Source organism: Malania oleifera, chromosome 1 (genome assembly GCF_029873635.1).
Source record: "Malania oleifera isolate guangnan ecotype guangnan chromosome 1, ASM2987363v1, whole genome shotgun sequence".
Classification (NCBI taxonomy): Eukaryota; Viridiplantae; Streptophyta; class Magnoliopsida; order Santalales; family Ximeniaceae; genus Malania; species Malania oleifera.
The window spans coordinates 67,946,811-67,967,032 of NC_080417.1; the positions used below are offsets into that span (position 1 = coordinate 67,946,811).

A 20,222-nucleotide genomic window follows, 5' to 3' on the forward strand; every position below is an offset into this window, starting at 1 on the left:
TTTTAAATGACTCAATTCACAAGCAATATATAATGGCTCAACAGATCTCTTGAATTGCATATGAACAATTAAGCTAAATAAAAATAAACCAGAAAGAAAGTGCAACATGGGGTTTTATTTATTTTAAAAAAAACAAAAACAAAAACAAAAAAAAAAACACTGTTGGATCTAAGATGTAACTAAACTCCAATGAAAATACAATTAATTGTCTGGTAAACCATGGCTTTCCTAACTAAACATGAGTACGCACATTTTGAGTTGAAGTTTAATTTGTGAGTCATGCTTGCAGCCAATCACATCATCCATTCACCAGGTTTGAGTTATAAACTAGTATTACCCATGGAAAGCAAAATCAATGTCCTGCTTTTATAGAGCAAGCCATCATGTCTGACATAAGGTATCTGCTCCCTTGATAAAATCATAATTTTCCTTCTCAAGGAAGGAAAACAAGTAAATTGGCGCTTTCCTAAGACAATGAGCCAGTTAGATACTAAACAGCAAGACTTTTTTTCTGAGTGGGGAATCAAACATTAGAGCAGATGAAGCACTACATGTGCGACAACTGCTTGGGGCTTCATTTAGACCAAAAATTATAGATTTTTTAAGAATCAGAGATCTTAATTTATTCTACATTGAAGTTATTCTGTCCAAAACTGAAATAACACCATCTTTGGTTGCTGAAAAGGAAGAAAAAATTTTTAAAGTGCCGTTATAAGATAAAGTTAAAAGTGCTAAATTAAGGGTTAATGAATCCAAGTCTTAACCATAGCTATCTTAATTTAACTCGGCCTAAATAGTTATGAAAGACTTGCATTTAGTCGTATGTGATGGTGGCTTTCGAACTTTTGGAGATGGCAGCACAATTCCAAATCCACAGTTCGGTTGCCATAGACTCCCAAGAATTCGGAAGTGAATGTCAATTCCATAAAGCCCTAATTTCAAAAGCAATTTAACAAAAGAAAAGCAATATTTTAGAATGACATAGAAATACAATGCCAAATCAACTCCTATTTCATGAGTTTACAATAGTTTCTTCTGCTCCAACACAGTTTCAACTTCTCTTTTTGCAAGCAACCAAGCGGAACACGAACCAAATAGAATTGGGAAGAGTACCTGATAAATTAAGGCATCTTTGAAGTACTCGAGGCGAAGATAGACTTCTCCAAGAGACTGGCAAGTGGGGAGAAGGTGCTTCTCGGGAAGATACTTGACGGAGATCTCGTAGTCGATCCGGAGCCATTTGAGTGCTTCAACGTACTCTCCTCTGTTCTTCAGAATGTCGCCAATAACGTTGGCCCACCTGGCCTCCTCCTGCCGGTTGCCCTCCGCCGACGCACTCCGATACGCCCGCTTCGCTGCGCTGAGCTGCGAACCATCTCTCGTCATTGAAAATAATGGGGGATACAGAACTAGGGTTTGCAGATTGCAGAGATTTGCTACTTCTCTTTCGTGATTTTTGGCAAATGGCGTTCGGGTTTTGGCTTTTTGTTTTTTAAAAAATAGTACAAGCAAAACTGGCATCTAAAGTCTAAACTCCCGCCAAACGCTTTCACGGGAATGTCGGAGTTAACGGACTTGCGCTTTGGACCAGACGGGGAACGCTTGCGGTTAAGTAGGTAGAATCCCCTGAGACGCGGTGATATCAATATTAGAGTCTAGAGACGCCGTTAGCCACCATCCTATTCAATAAAAATTCAAATATTTTTAAAGCATAGTGTGAATTTAAATGAATAAATGTTTGATCGATTATGAATGAATTTATAATGTCAATTTTCATAAAAAATATACAGATAGTGATAGGATCGTATAAATTGTAAAATGAGAGAGAGAAAAATGTGGCCAAAAGACTTTAAATTAGAAGACCCCCTTTTATTAAGAAGATGATTGACATCAAGAACTAGATTCTTCAGTGTTCTAATAATCAAATAGTTGTTGCAGAAAGAATGCTGAATGGGTGGGAGCTTGGATCATAAAGGCTCCTCTCAATGTTATGATTACTGGAGACAGAAGGGAAGTAAGGCTCCTTGGGTTAATGAAGTGTGCAGAAGTGGAAGTACTCCTAAGCATTCCTTTACTCTATGGTTGGGAATTAAAGGGAACTCACATGTGATAAGCTGTGTTGGGATGATAGTGACAATTAGTGTGTTTTTTGTAAAAATGGGGTGGAAACTATTGACCACGTATTCTTCAAATGCAAGTTCTCCTCTCATGTCTTGGATTGCATTAGGAGTTGGTTGGGCCTACGAAGGGCTATGACCGCCTTAAAAGTGGCGGTAAAGTGGCTCCACAAATAGGTTAGAGGGACTAGAATTTTTTCAGTGGGAAAGCGGATTGGTCTTGCTACTACAATCTATTTCCTATGGCACTTTAGGAATAAGTGCAGGTTTGATGGCGAGACTATTTCTCCTGAGGAGTTGATTGTGGTAATCCAGAGACACATTTATAGAGTTGTTTTTGGCAAATTTGATTTACACTCTATAGGCTAATGTTGTTAGAGATTTATACTGAAAGACATGCTTTATGTAATTGGTTTTAGTATTTATTAATAACTTCAGTTATTCTATTTTAATGAGAATTTTTGTGAGTAATGTTTGCCTGACATTATTTATTTAATGATTATGCATGTGTGTCTTTTATTCTATATAGTAGGTGATCTAGTGTGTAGAGTACGACTTATACACAGAAGATTAGATCATCAGTTCTTATAGAATATAAGTTTATTGTTCATAATCTTAAATGAAATTGGACACACCATTGGTAGGACTATAGGACAAGGTTTTAATAGGTCTATCTTGACTATTGGGAATGGTACAGTTCCAACTCCTTGTACTAGTATACTTTGTGTGTATTGAACAAAACCATCTGTTGACGTTATAGATCACGCCCGATTTTGATTATGACAAATACTCATTGTATCTAATGGGTATTTGAGATTATGTGTAGGAACTCAAATTGGTAGATCAAGATGCACATAAAAAAAGTGAAGAGTCAAGACCAAATCATTTCATGTTGTAATATATAATTCATTTTTGTAAAGGGTCTGTAATATTAAATTAGGGTGTTTACTTGTAATAATCACATACCCCACATGCATGTTTTAATACGTAAGCTCACAATGCTCAAAATGAAAATGACCTTAAAATGACCTTAGGATTTACCCTTCGGTCGACCGACACCATATTTTTTCGATGTCTTCAAAAGGACCCAAAAATGACCCTAGGACACTCAAGATTTCACTTATAAATGTTAGGCACTTGATTAGGATTTGTGTGAATCATAACAGAACCGAAATGCACACTTTGTGCACTTTTGGTCGATCGACCTTGGCAATTCATTCTGCCCCAGTCGATCGAACCCAGGTCGAGGTTAATAGTTGACCAATGTCCTGGTCAACCGAACCATTGTAGTTTAATTCCCCGGTCGACTGAACCCTCCTAAGGTCAACAATTTGACCACCTGGTCGACTGAGCCAAAATTGAATACCAACTACCTGGTCGACCGAGGGTCCTCAAGAGAAATCCCAACTATCTGGTTGACCAAACCATTTAGTTCAAAGTGGCCTGGTCGACCTAACCTCGATAGAATGGAAAATCGCCTTGAGCATGTACATTTCAGTCGATCGAGTCCCTAGTTCAAAAATGTCCTGGTCAACCGAGCCATATGAACTTCTGTCGACCAAAAGTGTTCTGGTCGATCGGACCTCTCGGGTTGCCCTGATTTTTTTACCGTGGTTAAAATGTTTTAAATAGGGTTAAATTAATTAAAACGTCATTAAACTTTTCTAATAATATCAGCCTTGTCCCCAACGGTCATAATTCATGGGGTGTCTATATATACCCCTTCATTTGGGAAAATTAAAGGGACACTAGCAGATTTGATTAGGGAGAAATTCTTTGAAAATCCCAAAATCCATAATACTCATCTTTGAGCCTCCAACACTTATTCTTACCATATCTTACTTCTCAAATACTTTTGTAAGTGTGATTTAAGTGTTGTTGTTCCTTAAGGATTGTTCTCTCAAGATTGTGCTTGTGTGAAATTATTTTATTTGAGAGCGCATCCTCAAGTGTTCTTAGGGGACTTTATCAATAAGTCCTTCCTAAGAAGTCTTCGTTGGAGCTTCTGAGTTTTGCATCGTCATTGCAATATCTTGAGAAGTTTATATTTGATTTTGATTGCAAAAATTCTTTTCAAAACACTTTCAAATATCTAGTGTGTTTCATCTTGATAAATCTTTGAAGAGATATTTGTTTGTGTGACAAAAATCTTTGTTGCAATATTCACTGATTTATATCATTCGTTGAATATAAAAATTAAACTCTTTTTGCAAAAAAAACATATATATTACTTGAGCATCATATAATTGAGAAAATCTATTGATTGAAATATACATATATATATATATATATATATATATTGTTTGGCTAGTATCTTCGTGTGAGCTGTTAGATTGAGCACATATTGTGATACAAAGATCATACTGATTGATACTCTCACGCACTCATTACACTGATAGTAAATATATATATATATCAGAGAGTTGAAATACTACACCACACTGAGCTTACATATTAAATCATATTGTAGTGTATGTGACTGAGTGTATTTGGGTACATATCTGCTTTACACAAAAGCACAATCACTGTGTCGATATTATTTGATTGCAAATTGATTATATTTCCAAGCAGGGGTCTGAAGAGGGAGACTAGCCCTGGAATAGTCCCGGATTGGCTTAGACCCGATTAGGAAAGCTAGGTGCGCTATCCTGTTAAGGCGTGTAGGTTGAGGTCAGCCCCGCTAATTGACCTGGTTAAGGTTGAGGTTAGCCCTGTGGTAATTGACATAGTTGTAATCGGTGTTGCTCCACCCTTAAGTGAACTATTAGTGGAATCCTTGGGCTTGCAAACTAGAGGTGGGGACGTAGGCACAGTTGGCCGAACCCCGATAACATATTATGTGTTTGTTTACATTTCTGCACTTTATATTTACTGTACGTATATGTTATGGTATGAATGATGTGCATGATTTAAAATTCGTATATTTTATTTATCGACACATTTGGAATTGTGTACAAAGACCCTAGGTTACCAAATCATATTGACTTCTGACTTAACGTAAGAGAAAAGCTTAAATTTCCAATTCACCCCCCCCCCCCTTTTTGGGAATACACCAATTCTAATAATTGGTATCAAAGCCTCATTGCACTAGACTTAAACGTTTCTACAAAAAGATCTCAATGGCTCAAGTTGGTGTATCCTCATTCAGTGAGGGACAGACACCTTCCAGTCCTCCGTTAGTTTGTGGTGTTGATTACACCACTTGGAAATTAGACTGAGTGTTTTCATAAAATAAATGAATTGGATGGCCTGGCGAGTGATTGTTAATGGAATTTGTATGCTAGTAGAAAATGATATTAACTTTATGCATACAAATTCATATGCCATGGATCTACTATACTATGCTTTAGATACTAATATTCTTCATGAGATTATGGCTTGTGGTAGTGCACAGGAGATCTGGGTTGAGCTGGAAAACAAATATGGAGAATCCGAGGAGACGGAGATCGTAACTCCTCCGAATGCTCCAAGATCAAATGATTAGGAGGAGGTAAATCATGAGTTAGAAATCAATGAGGAGGTATATGATTCTCATTTTCACTCGTTTGATGATTCTTGTGATGATGTGTGTGATGATTCTTATGCTGAATCCTATGTTGTGTCATATGATGAATCATCAAATATTCCCTATAACAATACTGTTGAACATGCATGCAATGATTCATATAATAACTATGACATATCTTTTGATGAATCATGTGCTGAATTGAATATTAAAAGCATGTTGTCGCATGAAAAACTAGAAAAGACTTTATTGAAAATGCACAAGTTTCTAGTTAGAGTTTCTAAGCATAAAATATTTTTGAAGAGTGAGAACAAAAGAATAGCAAAACAATTAAAGGGGTTGGAAAATTTTCATGCCATTCTTGAAAAGAAAAAGATTGAGAAAATATTGAAAATTGCATGTTTAAATGAAGAAATAGATGATTATTCTAGATTTACACTCAAAGCTAAAAATGAGAAGGATAATCATAATAAACCTTTTGGAGTTAAAAGAAATGAATTGTTTAAAAAGGGTTCATTTTATAAATCTCATTGTCATCAAAATTTTCATGCCTCATTGAGTAAAAACAGAATAAATAAGCATATCCCTTCACGAAAATTCAATACCTGCTTATTTTGCAAGACTATGTGGCACGTATGGTTTAATTGTTTACTTAAAAGTGCCAGAGGCTTAGAAAATGAAATGAAATGGATAATTAGCAAAGCGAACCCCATAGGATCTAAGGAAAAATGGATTTAAATTAATACTATTTAATTATTTAATGCTTCCTTAGATCTTAGGATTAGGTTTAGGGGGTTGTAATGACTATAGGCTGGGGAAGTGGTTGTTGCTTAAAATGAAAATCTTAGCATACGCACTCACCTATCTTGTTATACTAAGAATCTTTATCCACTTCCATGTGGACATGGCACGTATGCTTGGTATTTAATTCAAAATGCTTAACCCATGCTAACATAAAAATTACAAGTTTAAGCATACTTTTGTCCATTGTATAGAATTGAGCTTTAGGGATGTAACGTCCCTCAATTTCTTAACATAAAATATCACATAATAAATAAAATGGTCAACCTGAACCCGTGGGTAGCGGGGACACCTGTCAAACACAGCAGAAAACCTAGCAGCAGTAAACATAAAATCTCAAACATCCAATCATAAAACATAATACCAAAGCTTTCTATAACATTATAAAACTGTACTTCTATACATCCTCATATACATCAAAAAATCTCTAGGGTCGAACACAAAATAACTCTGACCCTATTACAAAATCTTACCCTTCTCACAGGGTAATCTCACTAGCTCAACAGCGGTCTTGACCTGCCGGTCTCTCAGGGGCTCCCGAAAAATTAATTAAGTTTGGGGGTGAGACATTTCTCAGTAAGGAAAAATAAACTAAATACAACTGTGTGGCAACATGAATATTTAATGCATTTATACATATATAGTACATTTCATAATTCTATAAACATCATCATATCGTACTGGGTAAACATATATTTTCACATCTATTAATATATCATAACATACATAAAATCATCTGTTATAACTGTAGTACTGAAAACAAACCCAAGATGAATAGCTAGCTGGTGTCATGTAGTACCCCCCATGACGGGTTGTGCAGCCCGAGGGCAGGACCCGACAATGACTAGCCGACCACTGCCGAATAAAATATGTTTGTAAGTACGATGAGCCCGCCACACCCTGGTCCGGACTGCTAGGTGGACGTCCACACTCTATTGAAAGCCACATCGACTATCCATCTCCCATCCCCTCGTAGGATGGTTAGCACTAATCTGACGTAGATATCTGATCTACACATATAGTTACGGTACCGAGCCCCTGAACTGAACTAAACTAACATCCTGGTGGTGATAACATATAATACATGATCATATATATAACATCATTATGACCTCGTGCCGAAAATATAGTAATTACGGCCTCGTGCCAAAAACATAAATACATGGCCTTGCGCCAATAACATAAATACGGCCTCGTGCCGATAACATAAATACATGGCCTTGCGCCAATAACATAAATATGGCCTCGTGTCGATAACATAAATATATGGCCTCGTGCCAAAAATATAAATACGGTCTTGTGCTGATAACATAAATATATGGCCTCGTGCCAAAATTTTTTTTCAGGTATATATATTTTGAAAATACATCATTTATCATATAATCATCAAAACCATCACAACATAATTCATCTTTTCATAATACCTGAAAACATGTTTCGTTCGTAAAATTTTTCAAATCATAATACATTCCACGTAAAACAATATTCATGCCACACATGTGCTGTAAAAAAAAAATCATACTTCATATTCTAAAATCGTGAATTCCTTACATCTCATACATACATATACATTTTAATCATCATAGCAGTATTTTCCCAATCGTACATTTCATTCGTAATACACAATATAACATATGTTTTTCTGAAAATAAATTTACTCCTAATCAATAATAATTTGTATGGAAAATTACTACTTTAGTTTATTCCCTTACCTAACTACTGAGAAATTCATTAGGACCCAAAATTTCACGTCCTTGGCGCCCAAAATTTAACTCCTGCAATTTACATTTTCCTCAGATTAATTAATCTATTTCTCCAAAATAATACTCATCTAGCCTTTCCTAGGCTCCATATATCTAAAATTAATATTTAAACTATTATTTAACATACCCACTTAATTTTTCCAAATTTTGCTCGTGGGTCCCAAAATTACACCCGCAGCGCTCACCCGGGCCCTAAATTCCAGAAATCCTACTTCAGTCCCAGATGCTTAATATTTTAGCATTTCTAAATTAATGCTAACTAATTAAAAATAAGTCCCTTAATAACCCCTGCACCCCAAATTTGGGGTTTTGACCCGACACCCCCATGAGAATTCTGTCCCACTAGACTTGTAAAGAATCATCCCTAGATTCTCGTGGTGGTATCTGTTCATCAATTGGGCTTATATTTTGGCAGAAATTAAAGAAAAATGAGAAAATGGCTTACCCCAAGGAATACACCTACGCCGCTCCTACCACTGATCCGCTCCGGTAGAAATGACGGCAGTGGCGAATGGAGTTTAGTGGTATTTTCGAATATTCAATCAAGCGAAAATCCGTCATGAAATCTAGGAGAGAGAACGTGAGGAGAGAGAGAGAGAGATTGCAGGTTGCAAGAAAGAAAAAGTAAATAAATAAAGAAGAAGAAGAAGAAGAAGAATAAGATAGAAGATAAGGGGGGGGGCATGAATAATGCATTAATAGAACTCACTAATAATAATAATAATAATAATAATAATAATAAATTTAATTAATATTAATAATAATATATTTTATTAATAAAATAAAAATAAATTTTAATTAATTTTCTTTTTCTTTTTCTTTTTTCTTTTAAATCCGATTAATTAATTAATTATTATTTTTTATTTTTTGGAAATTAATCCACTAATCTTTTATATCTCTTTTTGGGGTTTTTACAAGGGATCTCGTCTTACATTGTATCTTTTTACCCTAATCTCATTAGTCAAGACCTGGTCATCACTCTAGGTATAAGCAATGATAATAAATTCCATGTCTTTCTTATGCTAATAAATAAGACACCCCTCACACAATCAAAATTAGAGGCATCCACTTGGGAATTCGTATTTTATTGATTAAATCAAATTATTCCCTTTGAGCTTAATATTTAAATCCTCTAATCTTTATTCACCTATCCCCTTCATAGGAAATCCTTACCAAACCATGATCATATTCGATAAGGTTTCACCTATCTACTTGTATCCATGCTTTAGATTGTAATTATATTTATAGGATACTTTCCATTCTCCGAAGAGCATTGTTCAAGAAAACTCAAATACTCATAAATGTTTTTTGCCTAAGCAATTGGACATATCCACTTCCATGAAAATATCTTGAGTCATGTCCACTTATATTGAATACTCTTCGAACTTAACAGAAATTATAATCCTTAAGAGTATTTAATCTACTTCACACGCATAGCTCTTAAAACATTAAGTCATATCCTTTAGAGCTTCATATCCTTAGAGATGAGTTGAATGGCTATGTTGGTTGTAGTAGGTCTCAATCTAGATGAGTGCACAAAATTCAAGTAAACCTATGCACATGCAATTTAAATTGAAAGTCATTCCAACTTATGCCTCTCACACATACTGAGATTCATAAGAAAAGAGGCAGACATTGGCTTATGATCCTAATGAATATTTGAAACGCCCCGAACCCCTAAACCTGGGCTCGATGCGTTATACCTGATTATAACCCTGATAAATCATGATCCATAACATACGCAGCGGAAAATATAAACAAAATCTCCATATAACATAACACCAGAGTTTACTAATTCTAACTATAATCCATATTAAATCATCCAACACCTGCATTTCCATAAATCTACATAACTCCCAAAATAATTCAGTATTTTCACAATCATTCCTTACTCAATAGCCTTAAAACATAAAGACATAAAACTTAAATATTTACTGTAACGACCCGGCCCTTTACACGGACTCAGGTGTCACTCACATATATCAAATACCTATACCTGTTCAAGATATGGAAACAACCCGCCCTAAATAGGGACATACGGGTGTAAATAATACATAATCATGATGTAAATGTCGTGGAAAAACATAAACATCCATAGGGATTACTACTAGCCTTATACCAGAGTTCACTAATACATTCATAATTTACATACATTCGGACTTAGAGTAATCGTCATATTACAACCCTCCAAAAAGGACTTTCATCAAGTTTAGTACAAAATTTAGATGCTTACGTAAGCTAACCAAAATAACCTCCCCAGTCCCTTTATCTACTAGGACCGACACACGGACGGACCTGAAAACAAAGGTTGTAAGATAGGGTGAGACACCTCTCAGTAAGGAAAAAGGATTTACAACAGTGTGTGACTGTATACATGCATATTTTCATTCAACATCTGGAATATAAATCAAATATTTTCAATACAGTAATGCATAAGGTATATCATTATTCATATTACAAAATTCCCACATCTGTCTTTCGACCATTTAATGATTTATCAGATGACCAACAGCAAAATATCCCTATAACCAGTTTTACCCCATGGCCTAGGTTGTGCACTAATACTCGTCCAATGCCTTGTTTGTGCAGGCACTGTCGAGTACCTACTTACGATCCGACTGCCCCCATTGGCCCAATATCAGCCAATGGTTTCACCCTGCTAGCTGACCATCTTGGTACCCACATCGTTTAATACGCGTGGTTGCACGTGTACATCTGGCTATGATATCGTGCCATATCATATAACAGTAGTTTATTTCAACTCTGCAAAGAAAGTATTTTTCAACCCTATATCAATAGTATAGAAATAATCCCAGCGGGTTCAAACCGGCGTCTTTCCACTCAGTTTACCCCTCTTTGTTTACTGATGCGGCTCGGTGTATCACCAGCCTCTATTTATCACATTGTTAGTATAAAAAATTGGAATTTCATTCCCATATTCTATATCAGTAGTATAGAAAATACATTCATTTCCATTTCAACATATATCACACAAGTTTAATACAAAAACCCGCTAAATGATAGAAATTCAATATACATAGTTTAACTGAATAAATAAAGGATTCGAGCCTCTCCTATTATAGTATAAACACAAATAAACAATATTTGTAAAATTTGGAGATCACACTTTGAAATTCTCATTTTTACCAAAAATCGTAAAACTGGCATTTCTACTCGGTAGAATTTCACAAATAAGCAGTTAAATCATACATAATAACATAAATTAGCTTTTTAACAGTTTAGTTTTCCAAAATAACTGTTGTAATCAAGTTCCCCTTACCTTATACTCGAAATGAAAGTTCGTATGAAAATGGTCCAAATCGACAACTCGAGATCCCGAAAACCTAAAACCACAGAACATAACCTTACTATGTTTTCTACTGCTATCCAAATATCCAATCAAAATTAGGATCAGATTCCTACCTCGATTCTTGGGAAAACTCGAAACTCTCCGAAATGACGATCCGATCCACTAAAAGTGTAGAGTTTCCTCTTTTGATCCACGCAGTACCCTCCGTTTTTGGAAACGGACGACGAACGGCGAAGGATCTTAGAGAGAGAGAGAGAGAGAGAGAGAGAGAGAGAGAGAATGAGAGAATGAAAGAGAATAAGAGAATTTATAAAATAAATCCTAACTTAATCTAAATAAATATCTCCTCTAAGATATTTATATATAAATATCTCAAAATATCTCTTTTCAAAATATCTTCTCCAAAATATCTTTCTTTTTTTTTTTGGTCGGGTTACTACAATCTCCCCTCCTTATAAGAATTTCGTCCCCGAAATTCACCAATTGATACCAAGCATACTCTACCTTATGTCAGAGACCTACAGAAGAGTCGGCAGCCACCCTTAAAGTAGCTCCGGCACGAAGTTATTATCTACCCTTGCTTATGGCGGAGGAATACCGTGATTACAATGTGATGCTTCGGAAGATTACACACACAAAACTCTTCCGAAGACCATACCACCTATACTACTATACATAATTACGTACCATCCGAAAATAACTGCGGGTACTTCTGGCTTATTTCTGACTCTAACTCCCATGAAGCTTCCTCCACTGTATGGTTACGCCATAATGCATTCACTAGCGATATTTCCCTAGTCCGCAACTACTAAACTTTCCGATCTAATATCAGTATTGGTACCTCCTCATATGATAAAGCCTCACTGATCTCTAGAGGTTCGTAACTCAGTACATGCGATGGATCTGGTATGTACTTCCTTAATACAGACACGTGAAATACATCATGAACTCGGGATAATGCTGGAGGTAAAGCCACTCGATAAGCAACCGAACCTATCCTTTCAAGGATTTCAAAAGGCCCGACATACCGAGGACTTAGCTTCCCCTTCTTCCCAAATCTTATCACCCCTTTCATCGGAGCGATTCTCAAGAATACCATATCTCCGACTTCAAATTCCAACTCTCGTCGACGAGTATCAGCATAACTCTTCTATCGACTCTGAGCTGCTTTAATTCTTTTCCTGATCAATGCGACCTTTGCAGAGCTCTGCTGAATCAGTTCTGGACCTAGTATCTGCCGCTCACCTACCTGATCCCAGTACAACGGAGATTAACACCGACAACCGTACAAAGCCTCATAAGGTTCCATCTTTATGCTCGCCTGATAACTGTTGTTATATGCAAATTCAACAAGCGGTAGATATCGTGTCCAACTATTACCAAAATCTAGTATACAAGCCCGCAACATATCTTCTAATGTCTGAATAGTTCTCTCCGACTGTCCATCCGTCTGTAGGTGAAAAGACGTACTGAACATCAGTCGCGATCCCAAGGCATCCTGTAAACTTTTCTAGAAACGAGATGTAAAACGCGGATCTCGATCTGAAACGATAGATATAGGAACACCATGGAGTCGTACCACCTCCTCCACATAAAGTTCTGCCAGCCTATTCATAGAGTAGTTGACACTGATTGGAATGAAGTGTGCAGTCTTCGTCAACCAATCTATTATAACCCATATGACATTTTGCCCATGCATCGCCGCAGGTAAACCCGTCACAAAATCCATTGAGACATGTTCCCACTTCCACTCAGGGACGTCGAGTGGTTGAAGTGGTCCTGCCGGCTTCTGATGTTCTGCTTTAATCTGCTGACATGTCAGGCACTGTTCTACAAATCGGGCGATCTCTCTTTTCATATTAGACCACCAGAAAGATTCCCTCAAATCCTGGTACATTTTCGTACTACCAGGATGTACAGTGTAAAGCGAATGATGTGCCTCCTCTAGAATAACCCGTTTAATCATGGCATCAGTCGGAACGCAAACCCTGCTGCGGAATCTCAGTATCCCATCACCAGAAATACTGAAGTCTGGCTTTAAACCATTCGGAACTCCTTCTATAACCTCAACTAACTTTGGATCCTCTTTTTGCGCTACACGGATCCTCTCTTGTAAGGTCGGTTGCACCACCAAGTTGGCAAGGACAGCCTGATGATTTCCTTCTACCACTTCCAAGCCCAACCTTTCTAGGTCCATACAAATTTGGTGCTGAACTCTAATCGCTGAAATAGATGCATCAGCAGACTTTCGACTCAGAGCATCAGCTACCACATTAGCCTTTCTTGGGTGATAGCTAATAACACAGTCGTAGTCTTTGATCAACTCTAGCCACCTGCATTGTCTCATGTTCAGCTCCTTCTGGGTGAAAAAGTACTTAAGATTTTTATGGTCAGTAAAAATCTCGCACTTTTCACCATACAAGTAATGCCTCCAAATTTTTAATGCAAATATTACCATTGCTAATTCCATATCATGTGTCGGATAGTTCTTCTCGTATTCTTTAAGTTGCCGAGAAGCGTAAGCAATTACTCTGCTCTGTTGCATTAGAACACAACCAAGACCCTTCTTAAAGGCGTCACTATAAATAACAAATCCACCATCCCCTAAAGGAATGGTCAGGATTGGAGTAGTAACCAGTTGCCGTTTCAGCTCCTGGAAACTTAACTCACACTCCTCAGTCCAAACGTACCTCACGTTCTTCCTCGTGAGTCGCGTCAAAGGACCTGCTAAACTGGAGAACCCTTTCATAAAATGACGGTAGTAACCTGCAAGACCTAAAAAGCTTCTGACTTCCTGAACATTCTTCAGTCTCGCCCAGTCCACTACTGCTTCAATATTACTCAGGTCCATGGATACACCTTCCTTGGAAATGACGTGACCAAGAAACGCAATCTGCTCTAGCCAGAACTCACATTTCTTCAATTTAGCATACAATTTTTTATTCCTAAGCATTTTCAAGACAAGCCTTAAATGCCCCTCATGCTCTACAGTGTTCCTAGAATACACTAGGATGTCGTCGATAAATACCACGACGAACTGGTCTAAATATTCGTGAAAGATCCTGTTCATCAAATCCATAAACGCTGCAGGTGCATTAGTCAAACCAAAAGGCATAACCATAAATTTATAATGGCCATATCAAGTTTGAAACGCCGTCTTAGGAATGTCTTCCGCTTTCACCTTCAATTGGTGATACCTAGATCGTAGATCAATCTTATAGTAGATTTGCGTGCCCTGAAGCTGGTCAAACAGATCATCGATTCGAGGTAGCGGACATTTACTCTTTACCATCACCTTGTTTAGTTCTCTGTAGTCGATGCACAACCTTATCGACCTATCCTTCTTCTTAACAAACAAAACGGGTGCTCCCCAAGGAGAAATACTAGGACGAATGTACCCTTTGTCTAGGAGCTCCTGAAGTTGTTCCTTCAGTTCTTTCAATTCAGCTGGAGCCATACGGTATGGAGCTTTCGATATCGGTGCCGTACCTGGAACTAGCTCTATCGCGAATTCCACTTCCCTATCCGGAGGTAACCCTGGCAAGTCCTTTGGAAACACATCAGGGAACTCGCACACTACAGCAATTGTTTCCAACTTATTTTCTTCAACCGGCATATTTTTCACAAACGCCAGATACCCTTGGCAGCCATCTAGGAGTAGCCTCCTAGCTTACAAAGCTGAAAGGATTCGTGGTGTAGAACGCACACACGACCCCTGGAATCTGAATTCTTGCTCCCCTGGTGGTTTAAACAAAACCTCTCGCCTGCGGGAATCAATACTAGCATAACTGGCTGACAACCAGTCCATCCCAAGGATGATATCAAAACCATGCATGTCATAGACCACTAGGTTAACTGGTAGTATTCTTCCCTGAATTTCCACAGGGAAGTTACGGACTAACTTACTACACACGACTGCAGACCCAGACGGCGTAGTCACTACCAGTTCATAATCCAACAGTTGCACCTCCAAACCACATAGTTTAACAAAATTACGGGAAATAAAAGAATGCGTAGCTCCAGAATCAAAAAGTACTACAACTTCATGAAAAAACACATAAATAGTACCTGTGACCACGACAACAGCGTTCTCAGCGTCACCAGGAGTCAGAGAATATACCCTAGCCTGGGCAGTATCCCCCTGCTGACCGCCACGCTGTGTCGGAGCATTCCCTCTGTATTGCTGCTGTGTGACTCCATCATTCCTCTGCCTCGGACAGTCTCTCATCTAATATCCTTGTCTACCACACCGCATACAGGCTCCCGTAAACAACCAACACTTCCCCTAGTGTTTCTTACCACATAAAGAGCAACGTGGAACACTTGCGGCACTCTGGGACGTGCCACCACTATTTTTATTCCACTTACTCTGTCCTGCCCCAGATGAATAATTAGGAGGCGCTGGCCTCTTCTTCATAACCTGAACTTCTGCATCCTCTAGTAAACACTCCTCTACTACCGTGGCTTTATCAACCAACGTAGCAAAATCCTGCAACTGCAGAATCGCCGTCTGCTTACGGATCTCGCTCCTCAGACCCCTCTGAAACTTCCAAGCCTTCTTTGCTTCATCAGGAATCACGAATGGAGCAAATCGAGATAGTTCCTGGAACTTGGCAGCGTACTACTGCACTGTCAGTGAACCCTGCGTCAAATTTATAAATTCCTCCATTTTCGCGTTTCTAATTGTGGCCGAAAAATAACATTCAAAGAAGAGCTCTTTGAATCGAGCCCATGTCAACACTATCGGTATCGGTCGGTGCTCCTCCATCTGCTTTACCGACCCCCACCATCTCTCAGCCTCCCCTACCAACTTGAACGTGGCGAAGGTGAATTTCTGCTTTTCAGTGCAATTTAATACACCTAAGATCTTCTCGATCTCCTGGATCCAATTCTCAGCACGAACTGGATCTGTACCGCCCACAAAAGCAGAGGGCTTCAATCTGGTGAACTGCTCAATGGAGCAACCCAACTCAGTCATAGGACGATCCTGCCCTCTATTCGTACGCACTACCTCAGCCATAAGCTGCTGTGCGAATTCACGTAACACACTAGTAGAGTCGTTACCAGCCTTGGGGCGGGCACCCTCATTACTACTGCCACCTATATTGGCAGTAATATTCCTGGATTCCATCCTAAAAACATTTACGAGAATCCATTAGAAGGTAATAGCCTAAGCATCAACTAACACTATCATACTATAGACTCAGTTCCTTAAATCCTAAGTTAGCCCTTAAGTAATCTAAATAAATATCTCCTCCAAGATATTTATATATAAATATCTCAAAATATCTCTTTTCAAAATATCTTCTCCAAAATATCTTCTTTTTTTTTTTTTGGTCGGGTTACTACATTTACTTTCTACAAAAACATCATTAAAATGTTTATACCCTTTTTCTTATATCTCCTAATAATGCTATAAAAACCTCAAGCTCTCTAAGCTCGATCTCGAGGAAATCCTGAAAAAGATAAATTCATATTCGGATGAGACACATCTCAGTAAGGGAAGAAACCATATATTAAAACAGTGTGTGGCCAACATGAGTTTATTTATAACATAAGATTTAACATTTGAAAATCCTTAACATAATTTCCGAAATCATTCCCTGATCCTAATCAAACACATGCAAATGATTAACCCACGAGATTACCTAAGGATAGGGGTGATTACCCGCCCATATAAGTAGCACCCCTCTGCTATGATACATTTGGCAACACAAAGGTCACAACTAAAACATACTGGGGCACTCACCTTACTCAGTAAGCTCTCAAGTGATAAATTGATCTCGTACTCACACAGTTTATATAAAAGTTTACCGGCAAAGACCCTAAGGATAGGGAAATCTACATGCCCATACAAGTAGGTTCTTTCTGCCCTAGTACGTTATGCGGCTACTATCACATCTGTAGCTACTAGTGCACTCGCCTTACTCAGCAAGCCCTCAGGCGAAAGGTACGCCTCGCCCAATCGTAACATGTTCTACGTACATACATACTTCTAATATCATAATACATAATTCTTTTCTATCATTATACATTCATGCACATTCATTCCTGTTCATAACTTAACTTTACATTTCATTTCATTTTAAGTGACTTTTTACCATTTACATCATTTACCTTTGTCATTTCATTTCATTGTCATTTCATCGTCATTTCATTGCATAACATTTCATTTCATTACTTCATACTACAGCTGGTCTTTAGCCATCATCAGTTAGTCTATGTAGAAACGTGTTAGGTCTGCTAACACAGCTCTTTTTAGCTGTCATTAGTTAGTTTACACAGAAGTGTGCTAGATTTGCTAACATGACTGTCTTTCAGCTATCTTACATTAACATGATTGCATTTAACATACATAGGCAACATTGTCCATATCATATTTTATTTTCATTGCTTTACTTACTTAGCCTGCATCTCATACATTTAACATATATTTGCACAGAATCTCATGTCACACAATTTAGTAATAAAATTCATACACTGCCTGTAAAATAAGCCGACCAACATTTAATGTTTATATATTAAAAATACCTTTCATTTCTTACTTAATTATCCTGAAAATATTTCTCACTTTCATTAGTTCATTTTCGCATATACAAATCTAATAAACAGCCCTAAACTCGGAAAAAAATATAATTTAAATAGTTAACATTTTACCCATACTAAAACATATACACGTACATATAACACAATTTATTTTTCCATTAAATTCATAAAAATTATGATTTAATATATATTTTTTCCCTTACCTGGTTTCTTGAACTACACCAACCTGGACCCTGAAATTAAATTCCTAGTTCCAATAAATTATTCATGAATAAAATATTAATTTAATACTTCCTAGGGCCATAATTCCTAAATAAATAATAATACCCTTAAATTTAGCCAAATTGCCAAATTTCCCAAATCTCACTCTCGCTTTGGAGCAGAGCCTAGAAAATCTCAATTGAAAAATTATCTACGTCAAAATGACGATGACGACGACTAGGACCCCGTGGTGGTATTCGTTCATCGATTTAACCACATATTAACTGCGAAATTGAGAAAATGCAGAAAAATTACCTTTCCCTAGGAGCAGTGCCTAAGCTATTCCCATGAAAAATCTGCTCCAATAGAAATGTCGGCAGCGGAACTAGGATTCCAACGACACCTTCCTTTTCCCGATCTGTCGCAAACTCATCGAGTAATTTAGAGAAGGAGAGAGACAGAGACAGAGTGGCTGAAGGCGGAAGAAATTTCACAAAAGGGGGGGGGGCGTTAACCTTCCCGACTCAATCTTCTTCTTTCTTCTTCTTTCTTCTTCTTCTTCTTTTCTTCTTCTTATCTCCTTTTACTTTATATATATCTCTTATTTTAATTAGTTTTTTTTTAAATCCAATGCAATAATATTTAATTTAATAACTAATTATTTAATTTATCTTAATTTAATTTAATTTCTTTAATTTTAATTTTTTTTATTTTTTCCACGCCATTCCTTTTATTTATTTATCTGTTATTTATTTATTTATTTTTCTAATTATTTTATTCATTTTAAATTTTTCGGGTCTTTACAATATTAATTGTGACTTTTTGGTCCAATAAGCCTAAAACATTCACGCCAAGTCTAAATTCATTGAAAATCCTAATAACCTTGGCTAAAGAAAGTTGATTATTAAGAAAAGGCATAAATTGAATAAGTGCACAACTTAGGGGGAGCATCTCTCTTTTATGACTATTTATATTAAATGCTCTCATGATCATAATTTATATGCCTCAATGAATGAGAGCACTGTATTGAACTCAAATCTATCCTCTACTCTCTACCATTTATATTCTTGGTTGGATAGATTATATTTTATGAATGGTTGCTTGCTACCTGATTGCATGCTTAGTTTAGAATGCCTCCTGCATGACTGATGCAGTTGATGAGAATTGCATGCTGGTAGTAGATATACGTTCTTGCATGCTCAAATTATTATTTTGAATTGATTGCTTGAATCTATCAGGTTTTGGTGCATGAAAATTTGGGAAATGTCCGATTTATAAATGGCATGCTGTCGAAATTTCGACAGGAATTTTCCCAAATAAAACCTTGTGTTAAAGATGATTATGATGAAATCAACTTTAAAATATTTTTGAAAGGATGAGTGAAAACTCAAGTAGATAATTAATCTTCATCCTAACATAATCATCAATTGTTTAGAAAGGCTAAGATCCATCCCTATAGGAAGCGCATAAATGATCCATATGCATAACTTTCATTTATTGAATATCGAGGTTCTTGAGAGTACCCAAAACATTATATCTAGTGCATAAAGGCTTGTGTTTTAATATGAAATGTTCTTGGGTCATGAACATTATTGCATGCCTTAATATATATCTTCTGATGCATCTACGGTCTATAGGGACAACTATACTAATTAAGTGATAATATGCAATTAACAAATACTCAGTATATGCCTTAATAAAATATATCAAACAGTAGTCCCCACGGATGAATTAGAGGTAGGTAAGGCTCGGTTTTCGTTTTGGATTCAGAATATGTGTAGTAGTACGAATTGTAAGCATGTATTGTACTGTGGTTTGTAGGTTTTAGAGTCTCGGTTCGTAGTTTTGGGGACCATAGAGTTCGTAGTTGGAATTCATGTTAAGGTAAGGGGATTCAGTTTATATCAGTTTATTTTCGAAATCACAATCGGTAAGCTTGTAGGCTACGATCGAATGTATGTTTTGGTAACTTATTTGGG

General features: G+C 37.0%; 1 protein-coding gene across 2 annotated transcripts in view; it reads right to left on the minus strand.

Moving 5' to 3' along the window:
- LOC131157550 (protein TONSOKU) overlaps positions 1-1,469 on the minus strand; it is a 28,458-nt gene extending 26,989 nt beyond the window's left edge. For both annotated transcript variants that reach the window (XM_058111801.1, XM_058111792.1), the window contains exon 1: positions 1,114-1,469. In XM_058111801.1, coding sequence (XP_057967784.1) covers positions 1,114-1,386 — 273 coding nt within the window. In that variant the 5' untranslated portion in view covers positions 1,387-1,469. The remainder of the gene's footprint in view (positions 1-1,113) is intronic.
- Between the last annotated feature and the right edge of the window lie 18,753 nt (positions 1,470-20,222).